This window comes from Podarcis filfolensis, assembly GCF_964270895.1.
Source record: "Podarcis filfolensis genome assembly, chromosome: 11".
NCBI classification, from domain to species: domain Eukaryota; kingdom Metazoa; phylum Chordata; class Lepidosauria; order Squamata; family Lacertidae; genus Podarcis; species Podarcis filfolensis.
In genome coordinates, this window is record NC_139613.1 from 10,987,398 (window position 1) to 11,013,819 (window position 26,422).

A 26,422-nucleotide genomic window follows, 5' to 3' on the forward strand; every position below is an offset into this window, starting at 1 on the left:
CACCACCACCATCAACTTATGTGCTGGCCTGGCTGGTGAACATGCTGGCTAAGCAGACTTCTGCAGTCACCTGGCTGAAACCACTGCTCATCAGTTGGTTCCCTGTGGAAAATGAGCTGGTGAAGCAGATCCCTCTACCCACCCACATAGTTCGACGTTGAGAGGTGTGCAGGACCACCCTCTTCTCAGTCACCAGACACCATCATGGAGTCAGATGATTGACAGGTGGGTGACTTTGTCCACCTATCAAAGTTGGCCCATGAGGAAAGGGCGATAAAGATCTGACATGCCAGCTCCCAAAAATTCTGTACTTCTCCTGTAGTACTACGTTTCTGTTCAGCATTGCATCCTACCCAGCCCCATGTGTTTTGAAGTGATACGACTACGTCATGTTTGCTCTATGGTGGCTCATTAGCACATACCAAAGCTATCAAGTGATGGAATGCACGTGTGAGCAAGGCCAAAGGCCCCAGAGGTCACAAAGCCACCCTTATGAGCAACTCTTTTTGTTTGTTTAGGAAGCCACGAGCTGGAGCAGATGCAGCTCATTTTGGAGACCATCCCTGTTTTCCACGAAGAGGACAAGGAGGAACTGCTCAAAGTGATGCCGACGTTCGTCAACAGCACCTGGGAAGTGAAGAAGCCATTGCGGAAGCTCCTTCCTGAAGTGAACAGCAAAGGTAGAGACTTGGTTCCACATCTGCTTGGATCCAAGGGTGGATCTCCTTTGCTGGAAAGCATTTGGTTCCTAGTGGGGCTGTCCCAGAAAAAATGGGGCATCCTGTTTTCTCCTGTGAGGGAGCACGGTGGCCATTTGGGGCACTGTGCTCTTGTGTGATTTCAGGCTGAGCTCTTGCCCTGAAGAAAGCACTTTTTCTTGTACAGCATCCCAAAATGTGTTGTTTTGGGTGTCGTACTGGGGAAAAAAAAGGGATGTGGGTGGCGCTGTGGGTTAAACCACTGAGCCTAGGGCTTGCTGACAGAAGGTCGGCAGTTCGAATCCCTGCAACAGGGTGAGCTCCCGTTGCTCGGTCCCTGCTCCTGCCAACCTAGCAGTCCGAAAGCACGTCAAAGTGCAAGTAGATAAATAGGTACCGCTCCGGCGGGAAGGTAAATGGCGTTTCCGTGCACTGCTCTGGTTCGCCAGAAGCGGCTTAGTCATGCTGGCCACATGACCCGGAAGCTGTACGCCAGCTCCCTCGGCCAATAAAGCGAGATGAGCGCCGCAACCCCAGAGTCGGCCACGACTGGATCTAATGGTCAGGGGTCCCTTTACCTTACTGGAAAAAAGTGCTTGGGGGGGCGCACTCTCATGCGGGTCATGTGACCCGTGTGGGACTGCAGCCCTGGAAGATGGCATCCTGTTGTTTTTGTGGCAAAAGCCTTGGAGGATATGCTTTCTCAAAATTCCAAATGTGCCCACTGGGTCAAAAAAAGAAAAGAAAAAAAAGGCAACCCCTGGGTTAGGGACATTAGGGCTTACTTCTGAGTCGACATGTATAGGATTTCTTTCTCTCATGCTTGTTAGACCAGACTCTCTTTAACTGTGACTCCTGTCCTTTCTAAAAATAAGTAACATCTCCAAGACTCACCGTCCTTCCAAAGCTTGCACAACACTCCCATTAAATATAATTAAGAGCTTTACATCTGAATCAAGGACAATTACATTCAATAATTAAATAGAAATGGAGCTTAAAGGTGAAGTCTTTTATCTGATTTCAGAGTGACTGTTCTTATCATGCATATAAGTGTTCCCAGGTGACTCTGTCCTGGGGACTAAGAACTGCTGACCTGATTGTATTAACTTGCCCCTCACAGCCATCGATTTTCTGGAGAAGATTCTGACATTCAATCCCATGGACCGGCTGACCGCAGAGATGGGTTTGCAACACCCTTATATGAGTCCTTATTACTGTCCTGAAGATGAGCCTGTTTCTCAGCACCCATTCCGGATTGAAGACGAGATTGACGACATTTTGCTGATGGAAGCGAACCAAAGCCAGATGTCCAACTGGGACAGGTACATTAATTCACATGTTATTCACGTGTTCTGCTGCTGAGTTGCTTCTCCCCCCCCCCCTTTGAGACCAGTTTCCAAGATTCTCAGGCTGCAATCCTGTACTGAGCTTCCTCGGAGAGTAGGGTTGCTGGAGATTTCTGATGGAAATGGTAGTAGAACCATTAGCTGGTGAAGTTTGGAACAGCAGTGGCAATTTGTCCTTGCAAGGATAGTAAGCCCATTTGGATGACCGACTCTTGGAGACCGATGGAAACTGAGGGGTTCCTGACTGCTCTGGAGGATCTTCTAGTGGAAAAGGTTAGTGGGTCTGCTGAAGATGGAGTAGGTGCTTGGTAGAACCACTTCTGAGTGTCCTCTCTGGCTGTGTGGAGCCCGGATAGCTTCTCAGTATTCTGGAGACCTTCAGGCTATGAAGCAACCTGGATAAAGACTAGTACACAAATGATGCAAGTCTCACTCCAAAGCTAATACAGTGGTACCTCAGGTTAAGTACTTAATTCGTTCCGGAGGTACGTACTTAACCCGAAACTGTTCTTAACCTGAAGCACCACTTTAGCTAATGGGGCCTCCTGCTGTCGCCGCGCCGCCGGAGCACGATTTCTGTTCTCATCCTGAAGCAAAGTTCTTAACCTGAAGCACTATTTCTGGGTTAGCGGAGTCTGTAACCTGAAGCGTATGTAACCTGAAGCGTATGTAACCTGAGGTACCACTGTAGAACGCTGGTTAGTGTACATAATTGTCAGAATAGAAGGCTCATTTTGCAGCTTGCTTTGTATTTTCTAGTAGCCGGCCAGTTTGAGTTATTTCAGATGGTCCAAAGATTACTGACTCCCAATGAGGGACAAAGCAAAGCAGAGAGCTAGGGCCCTTCCTAATTTCTGGCAGATGTATTCAGTGAAATTAAAGAAATAATTTCTAAATTTGCTTAAATGGGAGTATGCGCCTGACCCTTAGTTGTGTGTCTAACGTTGTTGTCACTTCGAACAAACAGGTACCAAGTCAGCTTATCCTCGGATTTGGAATGGCGGCAAGAGAAGTGCCACGATTTGGAGGAGGTGCAACGAGATCCCAGAGCGGGATCGGAATCCATTGCTGAGGAGGCTCAGGTGGACCCGCGCAAATATTCCCAGAGCAGCTCCGAGAGATTTCTGGAGCAGTCGCATTCCTCGATGGACCGAGCGTTTGAGGGAGATTACGGGCGGTCGTGTGATTACAAAGTGGGGTCACCTTCCTATTTGGACAAGCTGTTGTGGAGGGACAACAAGCTCCATCATTATTCAGAGCCCAAGCTGATCTTAGACTTGTCCCACTGGAAAAGGGCATCCATTGCACCCACGGCGGAGATTGCCTTGGAGGAGGAACCATCTAACCTATTCCTAGAGATAGCGCAGTGGGTTACAAGTACCCAGACAGGCCTTGAATGCCCAAATCCTCTCCCAGAGATCCAGGAGAGGAGCTTACCATCTTCTCCTCACCATCTCCACAAAGAACCCAAGGAGGTCGGCAGCGAAAGCGACCCCCAGTTTGACTTGGACGTCTTCATTTCCAGGGCATTGAAACTTTGCACAAAGCCAGAAGATCTGCCTGACAACAAGCTCAAAGACATCAACGGCGCATGCCTAGCAGAACACCCTAGTGAGATTGTACAGACGGAGGTGTACCATAAAGAGAGGTGGTAAAATAATAATAATAATAATAATTAAACGTTGCTGCTGGTATTCGTGGCTGATTCCTTACAAATTCTTCCAGTCTTCGTGCTAATTACCCAATGCTGAACAGTAACCAAGGTTTGATCGAACGTGCTTGGTACCCGATGTTACTGAAATGCCTTTTTCGTTAAGGGCAGGTACAAAACCATGTCCCCTTCTGATGCCTTGAAAGGAAAAGGAATCCAGAGGTGTGAATGAAATTTTAGGGGTTTTACGCTGCCTTAACAATCTTGCCTTGTACCTCCAGGGGTGTGTTTTGGACATGAGTCCCCCATTGCAGAGGTGTTCTGGATGTTAAACTCTTGATCTTGCAGAGAGAGGCTGAATTGGCATGATTTTGAGAGTCATAGGACTTGAAGCCCCTGCTCCTTTGATAACCGGGCAGCCCGGTTTTTAGTGACCTCATGATTTGCATTGGTATGACACTTTTCCTGAGAGCCCAGAGCATTTAAGGGAAGGGCTGTAGCTCATTGGTAGGACACCTGCTAGGCATGCAGAGGGTCCCATCTCCGGCACCACCAGGTAGGGCTAGGAATGTGCCCCTTTAGACAATACTGAGCTAGATTGACTTGGCAGCTTCCAAGTTTCCTCTGTTCCACAAGGTTCCTCTCGTTCTAGCTTGGCCAGGTAGGCTGATAGTACTCTCCTGATATTACAGCTAGACTTTGCTTCCTAGTTAATTGGTGACTGAGCTGGGAGTCGGAATGGGGATCTCTGGCTTGTAGTTCATGCTTGCAACCACCACACGAGCACACCCTCTTTGTCACACTTAACAAGTGGAAAGGTAGGGCTTCTCCTGAAACATATTTTACCATCATTCCTTGGAAACAAGACCGCCGTACAGCTAAATCAGTTTGAACATCTCAACCTTAAGAACTTTAGGGCTTACGCATTGCTCTTTGTTGGATCAGGGCAATGGTGTCAAGATGCTTGCCAGGCCTCTAACTTCCCCTTGCCCTTCACATAGTACCCTTAAGTCCCCTGTTCTTCCCAGCTCTCAGTGTGTTTGCTTTTTGCTTTTTTTTGCAGGGCGTGCGTGCCTCATTTGTGTGTTTGTATTTATTTGTTTTGGGAGATATGTCTGTGTTCTGCCTGGGCTTTTTTGTGTACATGCGCGCAGGGGGTTGAGCATTGCCAGTTTGGATTCTGGGTCTTTTATAGTGCCCACGACACTTTCTTAAATTTCCAAATGTGCCCCTAGACCTCAAAAAGTTGAGGAACCCCCACCAGACTGTCAGTATGCATGTTTCAGAAGCAGGTGTATCACCCCAAACAAGCGAGCTGTCCAGGCTGAATACAGCGGTAAGAGAAAGGGACTAGGTGCTTAGGAGGATATTGCTGCACACAGTGGCTTGCTTGGATTGAGGTCTTTATGGCATCCCTGAAGCACAGAACCGAGTCTATCAGGCTTGCCCTAGTGTTTCTTAGGAGGTATGGCAGCGGAACTGGCTGTTGGGAACCCCAGTTCAAGACCCCCTCCCCAAGCGCCTTACAAGCATAGTGAATTTATTATGCCGTTGCCTTAAAGCCCACCAGGAAGAGTTAATGCCAAAGTCAGATTTCAAAAGCCAAGCAAGGAAAAAGACCAGAAATTCTGAAAGTTGAATCTGAATTCTGAGGTGCCGACAAATGTTGGAACTTCTGTGGAATTTAGTTGCGCATATACCGTTAAACCAGGTGCTCAAAATAAGTAGTGAAGCTGAGGGCTTAAATGTTAAGTGATGGTCTTTTGTGCACAGACTCTCCCGCAGAAAAAAACAACAACCCCCAAACAAAACCCCACCCAGAAAAAGAATGCTAACAAATCTGGGTGGTATTCAGTTAAATAATTGCTCAAGCAGAATTTCTTGCACTTGTGCAATGGGACTCCCGCACCCAAACTCTTCCCCTAAATATATTCTGGGTTTTGCCCTAACTCCCTGGAGCAGATATGGGGATGTGTAGGGTGAAGGCAGGGGGAAGAGGATTACACAAATTTGTGTAAAGTTGTTGAGGCCAAGGGCTGTAGGCCTTACATCTTGAAAATGACACTCACAAAAGTTTCCTGGGATTAGCCAAGACTGAACTCCAGCTCTTCTGCCACAGTTGTTTTTGCACTGAAGTGTCCTTGGAAGGAAAAGGAGTCAGATGAAAACTCAAAGAAGCTTTGTAAATAAATAAAAATTACACACCATGGATCTGCTGTAGGCTCTATTTTCATTCACATTTCTGAGCACCTTATTAATGAATCGGTTGAGGTTGATTTGTATATTGAAGAAATGTTATGAACTTCTATGTAATCTGCCTGATCATTTTTTTTTTTAAAAAAGGAAATACTGAAAATGTGTAATTAGCATGCGCTTTTCTAAAAAAAATAAGAAGAATTACCTTCTTTGTACCATTTTGTTCACTGGATTATGTAAATTTCTTCTGGGAAATTCATCCTGCTTATTATTTAACACTTGGAAAGCTGGTATATTACTTCTGCTGAGATAGTTATTTTTATTAGCGGCATTCAGAACGTGTGCAAGCTTTTGAGTTCCACGGAGATCTTTTAAAATGTGCATTGCATTTTCAGCTGACAGATCTCAATAAAAGGCATCTTCTATCTTGCTTGCTCTATGGTTTGACCCTCCCACTTACCGTGGGGCCAACGCTTCTACCAAGAGTTTGCATCCTAAAAAGCTAATTCTGCCATTTAGTAGCCAAGTTAGTAAACTATTGCCTACATGTTGTGGGGGGAGGAGAGAGATGGAAGATCATTCCGTCTGGCAAGCAGAATGCTTCCGCTAATGACTGTTTGTATTAACATGATGCTGACGTTTCTGGCAACGATGGGCTTGGAATTTGGTTACAAGATTAACTCCGAGGCAGAGGTTGCAGCAGACCTCAGCATTTAGTTCACAGACCTCAGCATTTAGTTCGGCAAAACTCAGAACGCTGGAATTCACAGATGTGCTGCATATTCAGAAAAGAAATACAACATAGCGCAGTCTTTCGTGAAGGAAAGTGCTCCCCCTGCACACCCCTCCACTTCCCTGTACTTAGAAAACTAGCGTGTCAAGAAGGCTAAGCTGGAGATATCTTCCTGACCTGCTAGTTTCCTGTAAGCAGGGAGTTTTTCTATGGCAGTAAAAAAAAAAAATTAAGGTATTTTCAGGTGAGTCTTTTTCTACAATGAACAAAATGAAAGAACCAGGAGCAGAGGGGTTCCAAAGAACTGATATACCTCAAAGACGACGACAACAAAAACTTGGCATGTCCTCTAGCCCAATTTAATCTTTGATGTAACAGGCCCAGTTGTTTTCAGTGAGGTTATAACTACGTGGACCTTAGGTATAGTATGAATTTTACATTGCCCCACCAAACTCGTACAAATATTATTGATGTATTTATTAGTCTACTACAGGCTGCAATGAATTCAGAGTTTTTCCTGTGTGTGCCCTTGTAGTTTAATGGTAACAGGCCCAGTTAGCTCCCCCCCTTTGGGATGAGGGTGATCATGCAACTGTTTTCTTGTTGTGCCTGCTTTACCTCTTCGCCATTTCCTGCCCTCCTACCCACCTGGTGGTTCTGGTTTGTCAGAGCTGGTGCCAGGGTTTGGCGTTGTGAAGCACCTGTCAAGGCCCCGCAGCATTGCAGGGGACCCAAATGTTTAGTACTCTACAGCAGAGCATCTTATCTTGCCAGGAGTTTTTTTTTTTAATCTTCCTTTCAGGTTTTATGCAACCCTTTAACGGTCTCGGTCCAGTATACCTGAACGAGCGTCTCCACCTCCATCGTTCTGCCCGGACACTGAGGTCCAGCGCCGAAGGCCTTCTGGTGGTTCCCTCACTGCGAGAAGCCAAGTTACAGGGAACCAGGCAGAGGGCCTTCTTGGTGGTGGCATCCACCCTGTGGAACGCCCTCCCACCAGATGTCAAAGAGAAAAATAACTACCAAACTTTTAGAAGACATCTGAAGGCAGCCCTGTTTAGGGAAGCTTTTAATGTTTAATAGGTTATTGTATTTTAGTGTTTTGTTGGAAGCCGCCCCGAGTGGCTGGGGAAACCCAGCCAGATGGGCGGGGTATAAATAATAAATTATTATTATTATTATTATTATTATTATTATTATTATTATTATTACAAATCAAAAGCTGATGAACATTTAAAGCATCATAACCATAAGGGAAAGCACTAGATATTTTACGTATTTATGTGTTTATTTATTCGGAGAAGTTGCCCCGCTGTTCCATTGAAAGAAATGCTCATAGCAAACTAGAGCTTTAATATTGATTCTCTCTCTAGACGTATCTTCAATATCCCACATAACTGTTTTATGCCAGCTTCACTGCTATGGCTTCCTCCAAAGAACACTAGGAATTTTAGATTGCTGAGAGTTTTGAGACTTCCTTGTTAGAGATTCCTAACTTTGGCCCCTGAGAATTGCCTTGCTCTGGGGGAATGACTACTAACCAAGTTTGTAGCATAGATCTGGCTTCGTTTGCTCACTATACGTTGGATCTGACACCACACCAGCGGCCAGCTTGAGAAAAATAAGCAATTCCACATGAGTTCATGTCTCTGATCTTATGCTGTTCACCTGTGTAGACAGTTGGTGTGGACCGAGTTTGTTTTCAATAGCTTATAGCTGGTTACTGCTGCATCACTAGAACTTATGTTCCTGTATGAACGCAAATTGGAAGCTGAGAAACAGAGAATCCCCTATGGTCAACCCACATAACAATGTACCAGTTGAAAAAGTATCCATGGTGAGGCTCATGTTCTAGCTGAAAGTTAAACACTTGTAAGTCTCTACCACTGAAATCAGTGGGACTTAAAAGCAATTAACTGTGGCCAAACCATATCCATTGTGGTGGTCACTGGTGTAACCCTTAAAAGGCAGAAGTTTCAAAAGCAGTTTATAAAATGCTTCCTTTTGCTGGAAACTGCAGCAGGGGGAGAGTGTTCTTGTGTCTGGGTCCTGCTTGCAAGTTTCCAACAAATACCGTACTTTTTGCTCTATAAGACTCACTTTTTCCCTCCTAAAAAGTAAAGGGAAATGTGTGTGCGTCTTATGGAGCGAATGCAGGCTGCGCAGCTATCCCAGAAGCCAGAACAGCAAGAGGGATTGCTGCTTTCCCTGCACAGCGATCCCTCTTGCTGTTCTGGCTTCGGAGATTCAGAATATATTTTTTTCTTGTTTTCCTCCTCTAAAAACTAGGTGTGTCTTGTGGTCTGGTGCGTCTTATAGAGCGAAAAATACGGTATCTGGTTGGCCACTGTGAGAACAGGATGATGAACTAGTTGGGCCACTGGCCTGATCCACCAGGCTTTTCTTACTTTCTTAATCTCAGCAGGTGTTGGCATGAGCAACGAAATATTGTCATCAGCCCCACCCAGTGACCAGTATCTGGTATTTGCAATTGCATCAAAAACCTTCTTACTAAGATTCAAGATCTGAGCAACTGATCTTACATTTTAAATGTTTAAAATGTTTGCACCTGGAAAACGGATGTTTGAATATTTGGTATTATTTTACTGTCAGGTTTTAAATGTCTCTTTTGTACCCTTTCAATGGATGAAAGAAAGACAGTGCACTCTCATCACAAGAGACTTGATGCTGCTATACACTACAACATGAATAGCTACAACAAGTCACAAGTAATTATTTATATGCATTTCCTTTTAAACATACAAGTCTGAATGTCATCATACATCTTGAAATTTAACACCATGGATATGAATGTTAATAAAATAATTCTGTTTCTTTGAAATGGCCATTGTGATGAGGAAGCCATTGAAAAATCAGGAAAAACTCCACACCACTCTGTTTCTTAGTACTTTATCATTTTCTCTGGATCTCCACTGGTACACAATCAGTTCACATTGTTTCAAATTCCAGTATTATCAAACCACTTTTAAAAAGAACAGAGTGCTCTTAAACTTACCACATGATTGTTTTCAGCCAGCCATGAGCCAAGACTTTCTCATGTATGTAACCAACAACAATAAAGGAAATTTAACAATGCTTTCCGTTTGGAGATGTATATCTTTGGTATGAAGCAAGGCTTTCAAATGGTTTTCCAGAGAAACCTGCACTTCTTTGTAAGCTTATTGGGATACCTCAGTTAGAAGATCAGAAATGGCAGGTAGGTATGCTTTTCTTAAAGACAACTTTGTCTATAACTACTGATGTTCCCCAATAAAGTGCAGTGCATGGTCTGAAGACACGTGTGTGTGTATGCAAATGTGCATGGCAGGGGTGTCAAACTGGGTTTTTGACCTGGGTAAAATAAAACCTAGTTTCACCTCTGCTTGCAGCAGTTCTCACCCTGTGGGTCCCCAGATGTTGTTGGACTACAACTCCCATCATCCCTGAGGTCTGGCCTTGCTAGCTAGGGGTGATGGGAGTTGTAGTCCAACAACATCTGGGGACCCACAGGGTGAGAACCACTGGCCGGTACCTTGGCAGATGAACTGACATAGAAAAAAGTGGTACTGGTATCTGAAGGAAAAGCACAACTGGGGGTAAATATTTGTAGACTGGCACTCCAAATTAGAAACGTATTAAGGTTACATTTGGAGGGGGGATATTGTGCTCAAAATCCCTTAAGTGCTGCTCTTAGAAAGCATAGTTCCATCCATTTTCTGTATTTATTGTTTCTGACTAGAATCAGGAATACTGTATGTATGTATGTATGTATGTATGTATCAATCAAGAGTTTAAGCTGCAATTCTAAACTCCTGGCTGGCAGTGGTGGGGCTTGAAGGAACGGCATAGCCAGCACCGCATCCATAGTCCCGGCGGTTGTGCAGGTTTTGGTGGAAGGTGTGAGCAAAGGCAGGGGGGGAAATGCTCCTTTGCTATGGGCCCATTGCAAGGTGTTGCAAGCTGGGTGGGCTGCAAGGGGCAGCATAGAAAGGCACATGGTTGGGGCCCCAAGTCCGGCTCAATGAGGAGTTCTGTGGAAGCTGGATTCAAACAAAGGCATCATTTACTCTTTACTATCCTATCTGCCTTAACTGGCACAATGGAATAAGACAAGTGTATTGGTGGTGAAACTGCATTTGGTTATAATTCTCAGCTCTGCCATGAACTCACTGGGTGTGAACACATGGTAAAATAAAAACAAAAAGAAATGGAGCCAGTTGAATTAAAATCACAGTGCCGGTGAAGTAGTATATTTCACTAAGACTAGCCACTGTTCAAAATGCAATATGCAAGCTTTTGAATAACACAGGGCCCTTCCTTGTGTTTAATGTCCAGGAAAAGAACACATATTTACGTAGAACACAACACAGAAATATTTGAAACTATACCATTAAACAGAAGCTGATGAGCGCCCTCTTCTGGTTATCTGCTGTAGGCTCCTATTCCAAACCATCATTTGGTTTGTGTGCACTCCCTGGTTATTTCTGAAGTCAGAGCCCAGATTTCAGGCATGACCTGTAATATTCACTACCATCAAATGAGATTCCATTCTGTGCTGAAGGCTATAAAGTGGAAGTCTTTAACCTGTGGTGCGTGCATCTTGATGTGTGCCTTCCATGTGCCCAGATGCACAGTGAGAAGCTCAGCCTATGGATTTCACACTAGCTCCTACATGGAAATGCTTCCCATCAGAATAAGCCCCAGGAGATGGGGCTGCTTGTGTAGCTTTCTGGCAGTTCTCCATACATCTCCACAATCTGCAATCCATGTTTCCCAAGGGGTTATGGTTAAAAGCAGCTTGGTTTTGCAAGAGGAGTTGGCTTTGAAAACAGCAAGCAGGAACAACGCTACCATCGGAGTGAAGCGACTGCTTCACATCGCTGCTGATAAGAGAGCTTTTGTGAAACTGATGCCCTCTAATTGCTACACCAGTGCCTGGAGATGGACAGTCAGGCAATGGCGTAGCGTGGGTTGTCAGCACCCGGGGCAAGGCAAGTAATTTGCGCCCCCTAACCCGAGAAATGGGAGTGCCTGATCACCTCATCTGTCTCCTGAGAAATCTCTATGTGGGACAAGAAGCTACAGTTAGAACTGGATATGGAACAACTGATTGGTTCAAAATTGGGAAAGGAGTACGGCAAGGCTGCATATTGTCTCCCTGCTTATTTAACTTGCCGTATTTTTCGCTCTATAAGACGCACCAGACCACAAGACGCACCTAGTTTTTGGAGGAGGAAAACAAGAAAAAAAATATTCTGAATCTCAGAAGCCAGAACAGCAAGAGGGATGGCTGCGCAGTGAAAGCAGCTATCCCTCTTGCTGTTCTGGCTTCTGGGATAGCTGCACATCCTGCATTCGCTCCATAAGACGCACACACATTTTCCTCTTACTTTTTAGGAAGGAAAAAGTGAGTCTTATAGAGCAAAAAATACGGTATATGCAGAATTCATCATGCGAAAGGCTGGGCTGGATGAATCCCAAGCCGGAATTAAGATTGCCAGAAGAAATATCAACAACCTCAGATATGCAGATGACACAACCTTGATGGCAGAAAGTGAGGAGGAATTAAAGAACCTTTTAAGGAGGGTGAAAGAGGAGAGCGCAAAATATGGTCTGAAGCTCAACATCAAAAAAACGAAGATCATGGCCACTGGGCCCATCACCTCCTGGCAAATAGAAGGGGAAGAAATGGAGGCAGTGAGAGATTTTACTTTCTTGGGCTCCATGATCACTGCAGATGGTGACAGCAGTCATGAAATTAAAAGACGCCTGCTCCTTGGGAGAAAGGCGATGGCAAACCTAGACAGCGTCTTAAAAAGCAGAGACATCACCTTGCCAACAAAGGTCCGTATAGTTAAAGCCATGGTTTTCCCAGTAGTGATGTATGGAAGTGAGAGCTGGACCATCAAGAAGGCCGATCGCCGAAGAATTGATGCTTTTGAATTATGGTGCTGGAGGAGTCTCTTGAGAGTCCCATGGACTGCAAGAAGATCAAACGTATCCATTCTTAAGGAAATCAGCCCTGAGTGCTCACTGGAAGGACAGATCCTGAAGCTGAGGCTCCAATACTTTGGCCATCTCCTGAGAAGAGAAGACTCCCTGGAAAAGACTCTGATGTTGGGAAAGATGGAGGGCACAAGGAGAAGGGGATGACAGAGGACGAGATGGTTGGACAGTGTTCTCGAAGCCACAAACATGAGTCTGACCAAACTGCGGGAGGCAGTGGAAGACAGGAGTGCCTGGCGTGCTCTGGTCCATGGGGTCACGAAGAGTCGGACTCGACTAAACGACTAAACAACAACAACAACCCGAGTGAGCCAGGTAGGGGCAGAGAGCTGCAAGTGCGAGCGCGCCCCCCCCAGATGTTGCGGCCGGCCCCCCTGCACCCCCCACGCTACGCCACTGCAGTCAGGCCATGTAGCCATAGCAGAGACCAGAGGAGGAACGACTGCTGGGTGCAGAGAGAAGAAAGCCCATGGTGTATCTGCAGCAGCACAACTGGACACCATCATCTGCCCCAGATGCAATACAATATGTCCCTCCAGTATCTGTCTCTATACCCACAGCAGGTGCTGCAACCTTTCAACGATTTGATGTCATCCGCGAGAGGTGCACTCCTCCATTGTCTCCCAAGACAGTCAGCCCTGTCCCTCACAGAACTTAAATTTCACTGTGACGCGGGATTGATAGTTAAGCCGCTCTGGAAATTGTATCTGTGGAGGAAATAAGGGCCTCCTAGCAATTCTCAGCACCCTTAACAAACTGCAGCAGCTCCCAATATCCTTTGGAGAAGCCATGACTGTTCAAAGTGATATCATAGTGCTTTAAAAGTGGTATCATAGTGCTTTAAATGGTGTGAATATGGCCACAGTCATGCATCTCTAGGTGCCCTCAGTCAATCCCAAGCTATCTCTCTCTGCTGCTGCCTGTTACACAATGTTATGTACTGAGTTGAATAGGATCCAAACTGCAGCAGTCTGATTGGTCCTAGAACAATAGGATTCAGAATGCAGCAGTCAGATTGGTCCTAGAACAATGCAGCAATATGATTGGTTGGCAGGAACCACCCAATCATGCTCCAGATAGAAGTGAATCCACAACCTGATTGGCTTACAGTAGAATTCCGGAATTAGCCAATCATGTGCAGCCCATTGTGTAAATAATGTATATAAAGCAGATACCTTGAGGGGACTTTCATTCATTCCTCCTCACCACTATGAGCTGAATAAAGAGCATGAAATCACTTTGCGACTCTGAGTATATTTCACTGGCGACGAAGGTGGGATCCCGCTGAGCTGACTGCCACACACAGCACCGCAGCACCGCCACCTGCCGCACCGCTGCCTCGCACCGTGTATCCAGGCTTCAGCTCCGGGACACAAGGAACTCAGAATGGCAACCAACAGCAGCTTCTCGCCGTTCAACCCAGCATCTGGAGACTGGGAAGCGTATGCCTCCCGTTTCACCTTCCTCCTAGAAGCCAAAGGGGTCACCGATGAAGAAGACGCCAAGAAGAGGGCGATATTCTTCAGCGTCTGCGGAGAGGAGACGTTTGAAATCGCCCGGGCTCTCCTTGCACCCGAAGACGTCGCTACTGTTCCATACAAAACAATAATGGAACAGCTGAAGGGGCACTTTTCGCCACAGCCCTCTGTGGTGGCTCGTCGAAATGCCTTCTATGCAAAGCGGCAAGCCCCTGGGGAAACCATAACTGGGTTTGTGACCTCTCTCCGCCAAGCTGCCCGGTTCTGCAACTTCTCAGAGCTGGAGAACATGCTTCGTGACCGCCTCGTCGGTGGCCTGAAGGATGAGAAGCTGCAACGACGCCTCTACGCTAAGAAGGACCTAACGTTCCAGGTCGCTCTGGAGGAGGCCCTGGCAACGGAAGCTGCCGAGAGGTCGACGCAAGAGGCACGGCCGAGCCAGCCGTCCCAACCGAGGGTCCACCACGAAGACCTCACCGACGACTCAGGATCCAACAGGGAGGAGGTGCACCGAGTACAGCAGCGCACTCAAGCAGCCCACATACCACAGCTGCCTCGACGAGAAGCAGGGAACTGCGCAAGCTGTGGAGACAGTCACGAGAGGAGGACCTGCCGTTTCCGCAACGCAGAGTGCAGGCAGTGCAGAAAATTGGGACACATCGCCCGGGTGTGTCGAGCTCGGCCCACCCGACGCCAGGCATCAGATGACCAATCCAAGAGCCCCAGGTCCCGGGGCCCAACACACCAAGGCAACTCGACGGAGCTCACGGACTTCCAGGTATACCAGTTGCCCCACCCCAACGTAGAGAAAATTTATGTAGAGGTACACATAGAGGGGGCCCCATGCCGCATGGAGCTTGACACGGGTTCAACTCTATCCATAATCTCGGCAAGGACCTTAAGGAAACTGTGTCCTACTGGGGGTCCCAAACTCAGGCCGGCCCCATTCACCCTCCGGGACTTCCAGAAACGTAAGGTCCCCACAATGGGGGTGGGGACCTTCAGGGTGCAATACCGAGGGCGGACGCGGCAACTGGACTTGCTTGTGGTCAAGGGCCCCTACATTAGCTTACTGGGATTGGCATGGTTTGGACCACTGGGGCTAGCCGTCACCGGGGTGAACCACACGAGCTTACAAGTGGACGTGGACGCCATATGCAAGGAATTTCCGGGGGTTTTTGATGGGAAATTGGGACAGTATACGGGCCCCCCCATTGCTCTACAGCTTGACCCCGCAGTACGACCAGTCAGGCTCAAGGCCCGCCGGGTCCCGTTCGCCCTGAAACCCCGTATAGACGAGGAATTGGACCGACTCGTGGAGCAAGGCGTGCTGGAGCCGGTGCCTAATGCCCCCTGGGAAACCCCAATCGTCACACCCGTCAAGCCGAATGGTTCGGTCCGCATCTGCGCAGACTACAAATGTACCATAAACAAGGCCCTCACGGCCCATGCATACCCAGTGCCAGTGGTCAGCCATGTCCTTGCCACCCTGGCTGGTTCGAAAATTTTTGGCAAGCTGGACTTGGCCCAAGCATATCAACAACTGCCAGTAGATGAGGCCACAGCAGAGGCACAGACGATTGTGACGCACAGAGGAGCGTTCAGGGTAAAGCGGCTGCAATTCGGTGTCAGCGTGGCACCAGGCATATTCCAGAATCTAATGGACTCTCTCCTTAAAGGGATTCCTGGCGTCACCCCCTTCTTCGATGATGTGTTGATTGCCGGGCCCACACCAGAGGAGTTGAGGACCGCCTCCGCACCGTTCTGCACCGTTTCCAGACGGCGGGTCTCAAGGTGAAGCGGGAAAAATGTCTACTAGGAGTGCCTCAGGTGGACTTTCTGGGATTTATGGTGGACGCAGAAGGGGTCCACCCGACTGGGGACAAGGTACGGGCCATTTGTGATGCCCCAGCGCCCAAGAACAAGACTGAACTTCAGGCCTTCTTGGGACTATTGAACTTTTACCATTCCTTCCTTCCCCACAAGGCGGCGGTAGCGGAGCCCCTACACAGACTCCTGGACAAGCGGGCCCCTTGGGTGTGGGGCCAGCGCCAGGAGGCCGCATTCCAGGCAGTCAAGGACTTGCTTGTCTCAAACTCGGTCTTGGCACACTTCGACGAGAGGCTGCCGGTGGTGCTAGCATGCGACGCCTCACCCTATGGCATTGGCGCTGTCCTGGGACACCAACTCCCGGATGGAAGAGAGGTACCGGTGGCATACTTTTCCCAGACACTCAACGCAACCGAGCGGAACTACTCGCAAATCGACAAGGAGGGTCTGGCAATCGTGAAGGGAGTAAAAAAATTCCATGATTTCTTGTACGGGCGGCCCTTCACCGTGGTGACTGACCACAAGCCCTTGCTTGGCTTGTTTGCCTCCGAAAAGCAGACCCCCCAAGTGCTGTCTCCTCGTGTCCTCAGGTGGTCAATTTTCCTTGCCAGCTACCAGTATGCACTGATTCACCGCCCTGGGAAGGCGATGGGCCATGCGGACGCCCTCAGCAGGCTACCACTACCGGAAACAGGCCCCGACCCAGCACCTGCACAAGAGGTTATGAGCCTGGAGCTGCTTCCCGACCGCCCCATTCAGGCACAAGAAGTTGCACACCATTCCAAGAAAGATAGGGTCATCTCCCGCGTCCTGGACTGGGTGTGGAGGGGATGGCCCAGCAGCAGCCCCGGGCCAGAATTCGCCGGCTACACAACCCGCAAACATGAACTGTCAGCCCACAAGGGGTGCCTGTTATGGGGAAGCAGGGTCGTTGTTCCCCAGCCCCTCCGCAAAAGGGTCCTCACAGCCCTACACGAGACACACCCAGGGGTAGTAAGAATGAAGGCCCTTGCCAGGAGTTATGTGTGGTGGCCGGGGATCGACGGAGAGATAGAGGCCTGGGTCAAACACTGCCAGGCCTGCCAAGAATCCCGCCCAGATCCCCCAAGGGCCCCAGTCCAGTCCTGGGAGTCCGCCCGAGCACCATGGTCACGCCTGCATGTGGACTTCGCTGGCCCCTTTCAGGGGAAAACATTCTTCATAGTGGTGGACTCCTACACCAAATGGCTGGAAGTCGCACTGGTACCGTCCACTTCTACGTCCGCAGCCATCCGGGTACTACGCAGGCTGTTTGCAACCCACGGGCTCCCTGACACTCTCGTCTCAGACAACGGGACTGCATTTACGTCAGGAGAATTCCAAACCTTCACAGCGCAGAACGCCATCCGCCACATCCGTTCGGCGCCATTCCACCCTGCCACCAATGGCCAAGCAGAACGCATGGTGCGGACCACCAAGGACACCCTTCGCCGCATGACGCAAGGGGATTGGGAGTACCGCCTTGCCACATTCCTCCTAGCACAACACAGCACCCCCAGCTCAACGACTGGCCGGAGCCCCGCTGAACTACTAATGGGTCGGCGCCTTGCAATCAGATTGGACCGCCTTCACCCCGATAGAGCTCAGGATGAGGTAGTGGTGGGGGAAGGCAGGAACCCCTGGACCTTCGAGGCCCAGGACCCAGTGTACGCAAAGAATTTTGGGGCAGGCCCAGCATGGGTACCCGCCACAGTCACCAGGGTCACTGGTCCCGTGTCGTACGAGGTGCTAACGGATGGGGGGCAATGCTGGCGCCGCCACTGCGACCAGATACGGCGACGATTCCCGGGAGAAAACCAGGAGGAGGAAAGGTCAGAGGAGTCCCAAGGGAACAGAGGGGCAGTGAGGCCCATAGAGCAGGAGGGGCCAGCAGGAGAGGCAGAATCAGTAAATACAGAGAGGACCCGCGAAGCCAAAAGGACACCGGAACCAGAACCACGACTGAGCGAGCCGGTTGCACCAGACCAGACAGGCCCATCACAGCCAGCATCCTTGGAACATGAGCCAGAACCTGAACCCCGGACCAGGGAACACCCCAGGCCGCAACGCACACGTAGGCCACCGGCGTACCTCGAGGACTATGAATGCGACCTCCCGGGCAGGACTGGAACTTAGAGGGGAGGGGTGTTATGTACTGAGTTGAATAGGATCCAAACTGCAGCAGTCTGATTGGTCCTAGAACAATAGGATTCAGAATGCAGCAGTCAGATTGGTCCTAGAACAATGCAGCAATATGATTGGTTGGCAGGAACCACCCAATCATGCTCCAGATAGAAGTGAATCCACAACCTGATTGGCTTACAGTAGAATTCCGGAATTAGCCAATCATGTGCAGCCCATTGTGTAAATAATGTATATAAAGCAGATACCTTGAGGGGACTTTCATTCATTCCTCCTCACCACTATGAGCTGAATAAAGAGCATGAAATCACTTTGCGACTCTGAGTATATTTCACACAACTATTGTTTTGTCATACCCTTTACACCCACCTCCTCTCTATTCACCTGGAGAGGTGTCCATATTTACCAAGCTCTGGTGTGTACAAACATGTAAGGCTGGAAGGATAAACCTCCTATCGGTTTGGACATTTGGCAGCTTACATTAATAAATGTGTCTTATGTGTGTGCGGGAGGAGGTGTTATTGTTTTGTTTTTCATTACGTTATGTATCTTTGTGTTTCTACATTGTAAACTGTCCTGTATTTCTCGGATGAAGGGTGGTGCATAAATGTAATAAAATAAAACTACCTACCTCACAGAGTTGTAGTGAGAATCAAATGAGGAGGAGGAGGAGAAGTGTAAACATATTGAGCTCCTTGGAGAAAAAGGTTGGATATAAATGTAAACAATCAGTGCTAAAGGTAAAGGGACCCCTGACCATTAGGTCCAGTTGTGACCGACTCTGGGGCTGCAGCGCTCATCTCGCTTTATTAGCTGAGGGAGCCGGCGTACAGCTTCCGGGTCATGTGGCCAGCATGACTAAGCCGCTTCTGGCGAACCAGAGCAGCGCACAGAAATGCCATTTACCTTCCCGCCGGAGCGGTACCTATTTATCTACTTGCACTTTGACATGCTTTCGAACTGCTAGGTTGGCAGGAGCAGGGACCGAGCAAAGGGAGCTCACCCCGTCTTGGGGATTTGAACTGCTGACCTTCTGATCAGAAAGTCCTAGGCTCTGTGGTTTAACCCACAGTGCCACCTGGGTTCCAATCAGTGCTATTTTTCTGGAAAAAGAGGTGCCGGAACTCAAAATGAAAGCCTCCCTTGTTCTCTTATAATGGCAATGATGTCCACCTGAGAGGTGCCGGAACTGAGTTCTGGTGAGTCCCTGCTGAAAAAAGCCCTGTCAACAAAATATGTATTTGCTTGGCCACAGGTGGCCAGCAACACGTGGAGGAATTTCAGGTGACCGCCAAACGCTCGTGCGAACTCTCCCATAGACTTTCCCTTTAAATCAGCGCCGGCTGGCCAAGCCGCACCCACCAGCCTCGCGTCGCTTTCCTTGCCTCCCAAGTCCGCCATCATCTCCCCAGCCAGAAGTTTTCCTCTGCATCCCGGCGCGGTGGTCCTTCTGAAGATGCTTTATCCTTACGAGAGCGCTCTGATTGGCTGCTCCGGCCAGCTTATCAGCATAATTCAAATAAGCCCCTCCGCATCCCCTCCCTTCCGCCTTCCGTGGTTCCACGGCGAGAGCGGCGGGACCGAGCTGCGGAAGCACCATTGGCTGGCGGCCGCTCCCGGCTTTCTACTCGCCTACGCCTTTCATTGGTCGGGCTGCGATGTCGCTCAGCGAGGGAAGACCCGCCCCCCAGGGTGTCGCTCCCTGACTTCGGCTTGCGTGCTTCATTCACTCCCGGGGCCTGCAGGAGGATCGTGGGCTTGGCAGAGGGGTTAGATGGTGGAATAGCATCACATAGCGCTGCGACGAAGAGCAGAAGGTGTCGGCAGCCACTTGCCTGGTAAACTATTTCGCACTTTTATTAAAATCTACAACCTGGGTTTCTTATGGTTGCCCTTTGTAGTCATATTCATTTTATTTTCTTCCTGGTTGCTTTTCAGTTCAGTCCCTTTCCCTCCCGGGACCTGTCTTTTAGACTCTCAATGTACCTTTACATATATACATATACTCTTCATGTATGTGTGTGTGTTTGCTGTGGGCAAATTCATAATTAAACTGCAGCTCAAGCTGGTATTACTATTATTAATTATTATATTATAATATAATTAATAATAATAATAATAATTCATCATAGCAGTGGCCGCTGGATGGGTCACCCTGTTTCAAATAGCATTTTGAAACTTGCTTGGGAAATAGTGCTTCTCCGCAGGCCCTCTGTTGAGTGATTTAGGATGCGGGTAGAATTGTGTGTCTTTAGGTAGACTGTTAAGCATCCATGCTGTGGGGTGGTGATCTCCTAAAAACAATTTGGCTTTAGAAATTAGATCAAACAGATTTTTCGCTTGGGCAGGTCGAGCCCCTCTCCTGCTCAGATCCATATCCGATTTATTTTTCGCAGTCCTCTGTTTGCAAATCATTACTTCCAACAGTTGAGATGGTTTGCATTCCTGCAGGCTGCTTACTGGTATCTGGCAAGGTTCCTTGGGACAGCACAATCTGCTTGGGACAGTGTTTACGGTTTTATTTTGAAGGAAACAAGCTGTCCGAAATCAAGTGTGTGTGTTATAAAAGCAAGTGAGAGCATATTTGCAAAAAACCTTCACTTTAGTGAAGACTTGTCAATAAAGAGGCAGGGCTGTGTGGTGAAGGAAACTTATCCGGAAGGGTAGCTAAACCTTCAAGCTAAAATCTGATGGTAGTTGAGCTTTAAAACTAGTCATCCTTATTGCTGCACGTCCAGCCCTTAGAGCAAAGCCATTTTGTGTGTCAGCTCTTGGCCTGAAGTGAACCTCTCTCTTCTCAACCGTAAAAGTCAGGAAGTGAAGATTTCAGACTCGGAAGCAAACATTTTCACTCTGGGTTTGATCGCAGATTTCTTTTGCAGTGACTTTGACATATGTAGAGCCAAAACGTCACTTAGAGCTTGCAGCAGCGAAGAGAGAAAGAAAAATCCCATTCTAATGGGCCATAGAAAGGGGACCAGAATAGAAATAACAAAATGTTCCTTGTAAGTTTATCACGTAAACTGCAGAAATAGCAACAACTAATTGATGGTTAATTCTTGACTCTTTTTTCCTTATCCTTTCTTTGCTTGTGGTTCACTGGAATATTATTTTCCATTCCACCTTTAATTGCTGCAAATAAAGACCACTCGTGCTGTCAGCACAGCCAGAGTGACTTTTGCTTTCTGTTGTATAAAATCATTTCCTTAGTTTGGAGGGACATACGCAGAACACAGGAATGTCTCTCCATAGCAGGTGGACTGGTGGCTGTGGTATTTTCTATAGTGTTCAATCTGTTCCTTGTAATATACTCAGTGGCTCACTTGCTAGAGCCACCTGCCATGTGCACATCTTTGCATGTAGAGTACCGTACTTTGGCTTCTGCCACCTGCTTATGTATTCCAGAGCACTGTAAATGTCCTGTGAGATACTGCTGCAAGGAAAATTCTGCATTGTAGTATTGGGCTTGGAGCTGTCAATCTTACTGCATTTTATGTGGTGGAGGGGTATAACAAACATACCCACAGTGACAAGTGCCTTCTCTTCAGTTTCTTTCATAAGTCCCTGAAAATTAGCGCAATGGGGGGAAAATAGCCATGAGAACTTAGTTGTGTGTTGTCTGTCCTCATCCTTTTCTGCTCTGTGTTATAAAATGCAAAAGGTTCTTTTGCAGGCCAAATTAAGCAGCTTTTTAGCAGCAGGGGTATGAGGGGAGAGGTTGAAAACCCCACCCACTTCACGCACTGGTCTTCCACTTTCCTTTGCAGGTTATTGTTTATTTATTTAAAATGTGCATAACCTGCCTTTCAGGGTCAAAATCAATAGCTGAACTGCAGCAGGCCTGTTAAGAGCCTTAATCACAAGAAAGCAGCAGTGAATCGATAAGTTTTTATGGCCTTGTGTATCACGACAAAAGCGGAGTTCCACACAGCTGGAAAATGGTTCCATGTCCACAGTTTGTAAAACAAAGCACACAAAAATGCTAGGACAAACTATGTTTGATATGTGGTCTTTAAATTCCCCTGTTGTTGGGAATGGAGTGCAGCTTGTCATGGGATGAGGTAGGTTCTCTTTTTTTAGCATTATGAAATCCTAAGATCTACCATTAGCAGGAAATAAAGTAGAGAGACAATGTTAAATAGTCCCTTCTTAGACAGTTGCATCACATACTTACATACTCCTTCATCCCTGAAAGGAGCAAAACTAAAACTCGCTTCTAGTTTGAACAAGCTTTCTTCCCTGGCTGGCTGTAGATGTGTTTTGCTTGCCACAGAAGTGCCACTTTGAAGTTTCTTTTCTGTGTCTCTGTGATGCTCTCCGTTTCATACACAGGCAAAGGAATTAAATACTGTATGCCTACTTTTACTATTTACACTATTAGGAGGCTTTAACTACAGGTCTAGAAACAAACTATTAAAAACGGGCATTAACGTGTTTCCAATTTTGCTACTCTGTCTATAAAGTCAAGAAGTCCAAAGTAGATTATTTAGGACCACCTGAAAATATGTGGTTGCTCACTGCACTCCAGTACATTATATATTTTTGATGTAGTCATCATCTTGAGCAAGATAATTGCATCAATATGTCTGTAACATCTAACGTAAATGTCTTCACTTTTTTCCTGCGGGACAAAAATGTGAAGAATTAACTGATTCTGAAATCTAATATGCAGAGGCAGTGTCTATTTGTTTGAAGCAGAGGCATAATGCATCAATCAATTTGTACCTGGAACTTGCCCAGCTTAATGAATTATAGCCTGTTTTATCTCTGCTAAAGCGGCGAGCCAATCTAGCATGAGCTGTTCTGTCTCAAGCTTATAAAAAGGTCTGGCTATTTCCACAAAAAGAGCAGACACTTAGTACTGTGATTCATCTTGCTCGTTCTAAGGAGCATAAAGTCCTTCTTTTTAATGGTCCTCATGCCTTTGGATGAGGTCTAATCCTGTACAAGGTCTCTGCTCTTTCTTACTTTGGACTGCAGCTTGGAGGCCCTTGTGATCCTTTTTAAAAAAGAAAATAATCCTCCCCATAGAAAGCTAGCATGTCAAGGAGAAAGGCTCCCCTATCTCCTAGTTTTCAGAATGCAGGGAGTTCCGTATGCTCAAGGAAATGGGTTCCTCTTCTCCTGACATGCTAGGTTTCTATATGCAAGGAAGGATTTGCATGGAGGAGTGTTCCGTTTTGTGAGCCCCCACACGGAGCCTGAAGTGGTTTGGCCAATAACATGGATTTACCATCTTAGTGAAGCCCTTTCCCCTGTCCATCCAAATGGTGCCTCATTACCTGAAGCACTTTCCCCCTAATAGTTCTGGTGAAAATAAAAACAGACACCTCTGCTTTATCCATAAGCAGGATGGATATAATAATAATAATAATAATAATAATAATAATAATAATAATAATAATAATAATTTATTATTTATATCCCGCTCATCTGGCTGGGTTTCCCCAGCCACTCTGGGCGGCTTCCAACACAATATTAAAATACAGTAATGCATCAAACATTAAAAGCTTCCCTAAACAGGGCTGCCTTCAGATGTCTTCTAAAAGTCTGGTAGTTGTTGTTCTCTTTGACTTCTGGTGGGAGGGCGTTCCACAGGGTGGGTGCCACTACCGAGAAGGCCCTCTGCCTGGTTCCCTGTAACTTGGCTTCTTGCAGCGAGGGAACCCACCAATAGGCCCTCGGCGCTGGACCTTAGTGTCCAGGCAGAACGATGGGGGTGGAGACGCTTCTTCAGGTATACTGGACCGAGGCCATTTAGGGCTTTAAAGGTCAGCACCAACACTTTGAATTGTGCTCGGAAGTGTACTGGGAGCCAATGTAGGTCTTTCAAGACCGGTGTTATGTGGTCTTGGCAGCATGTGACTCAATGGAGGTGAATGGGCCTAAGTCTAGGCGATCTCCTGTTGCTTTTCTTATTTTCTTCCGCTGAGGCCCAATGGAATGCTCCCTCTCGGCATAGACCTCTCTGCTTATTCTATTTCTATGTTTAGATGGTGTGCATTCTCCTCCCCACTCCCCATTTTATCCTCCTAACAGCAACCCTGTGAGGTAGGCTAGGCTGAGAGTCAGGGACCGTCCCAAGTTCACCCAGTGAACTTCATGACTGAGTGGGGATTCGAACCTTGGTCTCCCAGGTCCTAGCCCAGCGCTCAAACTTCTCTCCCCATTGCAGACCCGCTTCCCAGCCCGTGCATTTTGCTGGCCTGACTTTGCACCCTCCTGGAGTGTTTTTGCCTGGCTGGAATTTGCCTCTCGCTTGTGTTGATGGAGGGTATGTGTCAATGTGTGTGGGAACTAGCCCAGCTCAGAAAAATAAAATTTACATCTTTGAGCCGTCCACTTTCCCCCATGTTTCGTGTAAACATTGCTTTGACTGCTTTTGAATAACTTTTTTTTTTAATTCAGAAGAAATGTACATTCTTTTTTTAATCATTTTTATTAATTTTCCAATAAAAAACATCCAATCAACTTATCCAATCGTAATCCAATTAAAACAAAAAACTAAAATAAAAAAGTCCAAATTACAATCCAAATTGTAATTATTAATTTTTCAGGGCTCCCCATAGTCTGGACTTCTGAAGCATATCTCCAAATCTCAGTCCTGCCTCTCCTCCTTGTTTTCATATTTTCCACATCCCGATTTTAACGCTTTAAAGTTCTCTGTCTCTGTCTCTACGATTCTCAATCGTGTCAGGAATCATATATCCTTTCGTCCATCGAATACAGCTTTATCTGTGTCTGTATATTTTTCCAACTGTCTATTTGCCAGCACAGCTTCCCCTGACTCCATTCCAGTCCGGGCTGTTGTCCAAGTCTGTTATCTGAGGTTTCATGACGCAGCAACCCCCAAGTCGTTAATCCTTCCAATCCGGGCTGTTATCCAAACCTTCCTTTGGAGATTTAATGACACAGTACCTTCCACATTGTTGAGTTGTTATTATAAATTGTTGGGCAAACTGTTTGCAATATTGCAGTGTAAATAAACTGTATTCCACAGATATAAGTCATTTGATGATTGATCGTCAGAAATGTACTCTCTCGTGCCCCCGCCTTCATTTTCTTTTTTGAAAAAAATGTTAATGATAACTACCCCTGAGTGTTAGGGGCTGGCTGGAGACGAATAATGTAAATGCATCAGCTGGCTCTAATATTTATTTATTTCATGGAATTTATACACTTCTTGATAGTAAAAAAACAACAATAAACCTGTCAGTGGTTTACAGATAATATAAAACAATGATTTTATCAATAAGAAATATTATTGCAAAAATAGAATATATTTAGCTATGCCTTCCCTTCCCCCCTGACAGGGACTCAAGGCAGCTTGCAGATAAAATAAGAAGAGAACAAGAATTAACAACAATAATTTGGAAAAGCTCAAACTAACAATAAACCAAAAAGAGATTGAAATGCAACATCAGTGTACACTGGGTCCCACTGATGGGAAACATTTGCTCCCTAGATAAGCGCCTTTGTACAGTGCTAACGATTAGTTTGAACTGGCCGGCTGCCCTTCTGATAAGAGGTTTCCCCTCAGAAACCAACAATCGTCCGTGACTCAGAGAAATGCCGTCTTCCAGATACCAAAAATTATTGGCTGTGTGAAATCGAGATGGGTAATGCAATTAGGCGGGGGAAAGCCATTGGTGCCTCTGGTTTGATTGAATGGAAATCACATCTGTCAAGGAAAAAAATGGGTGTGAGAATCAGGCAGGGAACTGTAGGAAGCCAACCTCTGTCTTAACGAACCTGCTAAGCCCTGCTCAGAGTAATCCCGTTGAAATTAATGCACCTTCTTTGTGACCTATGGGTTTACTCTGGGTAGAACTAGCATCCCAGGGTACAGGTCCCCAGTCAGCCATCAAGGTTGATTACTGGGCGACCTTGGGCCAGCTAACGTATCTGAGCTACCCGACCTCACAGGATTGTTGTGAAGATAAAATGGGAAGGAGGAGAATCATGTCTGTCACCAGTTCCACAGGGTGGGTGCCACTACCGAGAAGGCCCTCTGCCTGGTTCCCTGTAACCTCCTCCTCGCAGTGAGAGAACCACCAGAAGGCCCTCGGCGCTGGACCTCAGTGTCCGGGCAGAACGATGGGGGTGGAGACACTCCTTCAGGTATACTGGGCCGAGGCCGTTTAGGGCTTTCAAGGTCAGCACCAACACTTTGAATTTTGCTCTGAAATGCACTGGGAGCCAAGGAAGATCTTTCAGGACCAGTGTTATATGGTCTCAGCCGCCACTCCCAGTTCACCAGTCTAGCTGCCGCATATGATATGATATGATATGATAGCCATCTTCAAATATCTCAAGGGCTGTCC

General features: G+C 47.1%; 2 protein-coding genes and 1 long non-coding RNA gene across 7 annotated transcripts in view; all 3 read left to right on the top strand.

Annotated features, from left to right (window-relative positions):
- Window positions 1-6,316, top strand: part of LOC310744522 — a 260,442-nt gene extending 254,126 nt beyond the window's left edge. The window contains exon 2 of the long non-coding RNA XR_014539601.1: window positions 5,039-6,316. This is a non-coding gene — a long non-coding RNA (uncharacterized lncRNA). The remainder of the gene's footprint in view (window positions 1-5,038) is intronic.
- Window positions 1-6,316, top strand: part of MAPK4 (mitogen-activated protein kinase 4) — a 93,013-nt gene extending 86,697 nt beyond the window's left edge. For all 5 annotated transcript variants that reach the window (XM_083575697.1, XM_083575695.1, XM_083575694.1 and 2 more), the window contains 3 exons: window positions 519-680; window positions 1,819-2,020; window positions 3,012-6,316. In XM_083575697.1, coding sequence (XP_083431823.1) covers window positions 519-680; window positions 1,819-2,020; window positions 3,012-3,699 — 1,052 coding nt within the window. In that variant the 3' untranslated portion in view covers window positions 3,700-6,316. The remainder of the gene's footprint in view (window positions 1-518; window positions 681-1,818; window positions 2,021-3,011) is intronic.
- Window positions 6,317-19,777: 13,461 nt separating this feature from the next.
- ME2 (malic enzyme 2) overlaps window positions 19,778-26,422 on the top strand; it is a 42,777-nt gene continuing 36,132 nt past the window's right edge. The window contains exon 1 of the mRNA XM_083575699.1: window positions 19,778-19,936. The gene's annotated coding sequence lies outside the window, so the exon portion shown is untranslated. The remainder of the gene's footprint in view (window positions 19,937-26,422) is intronic.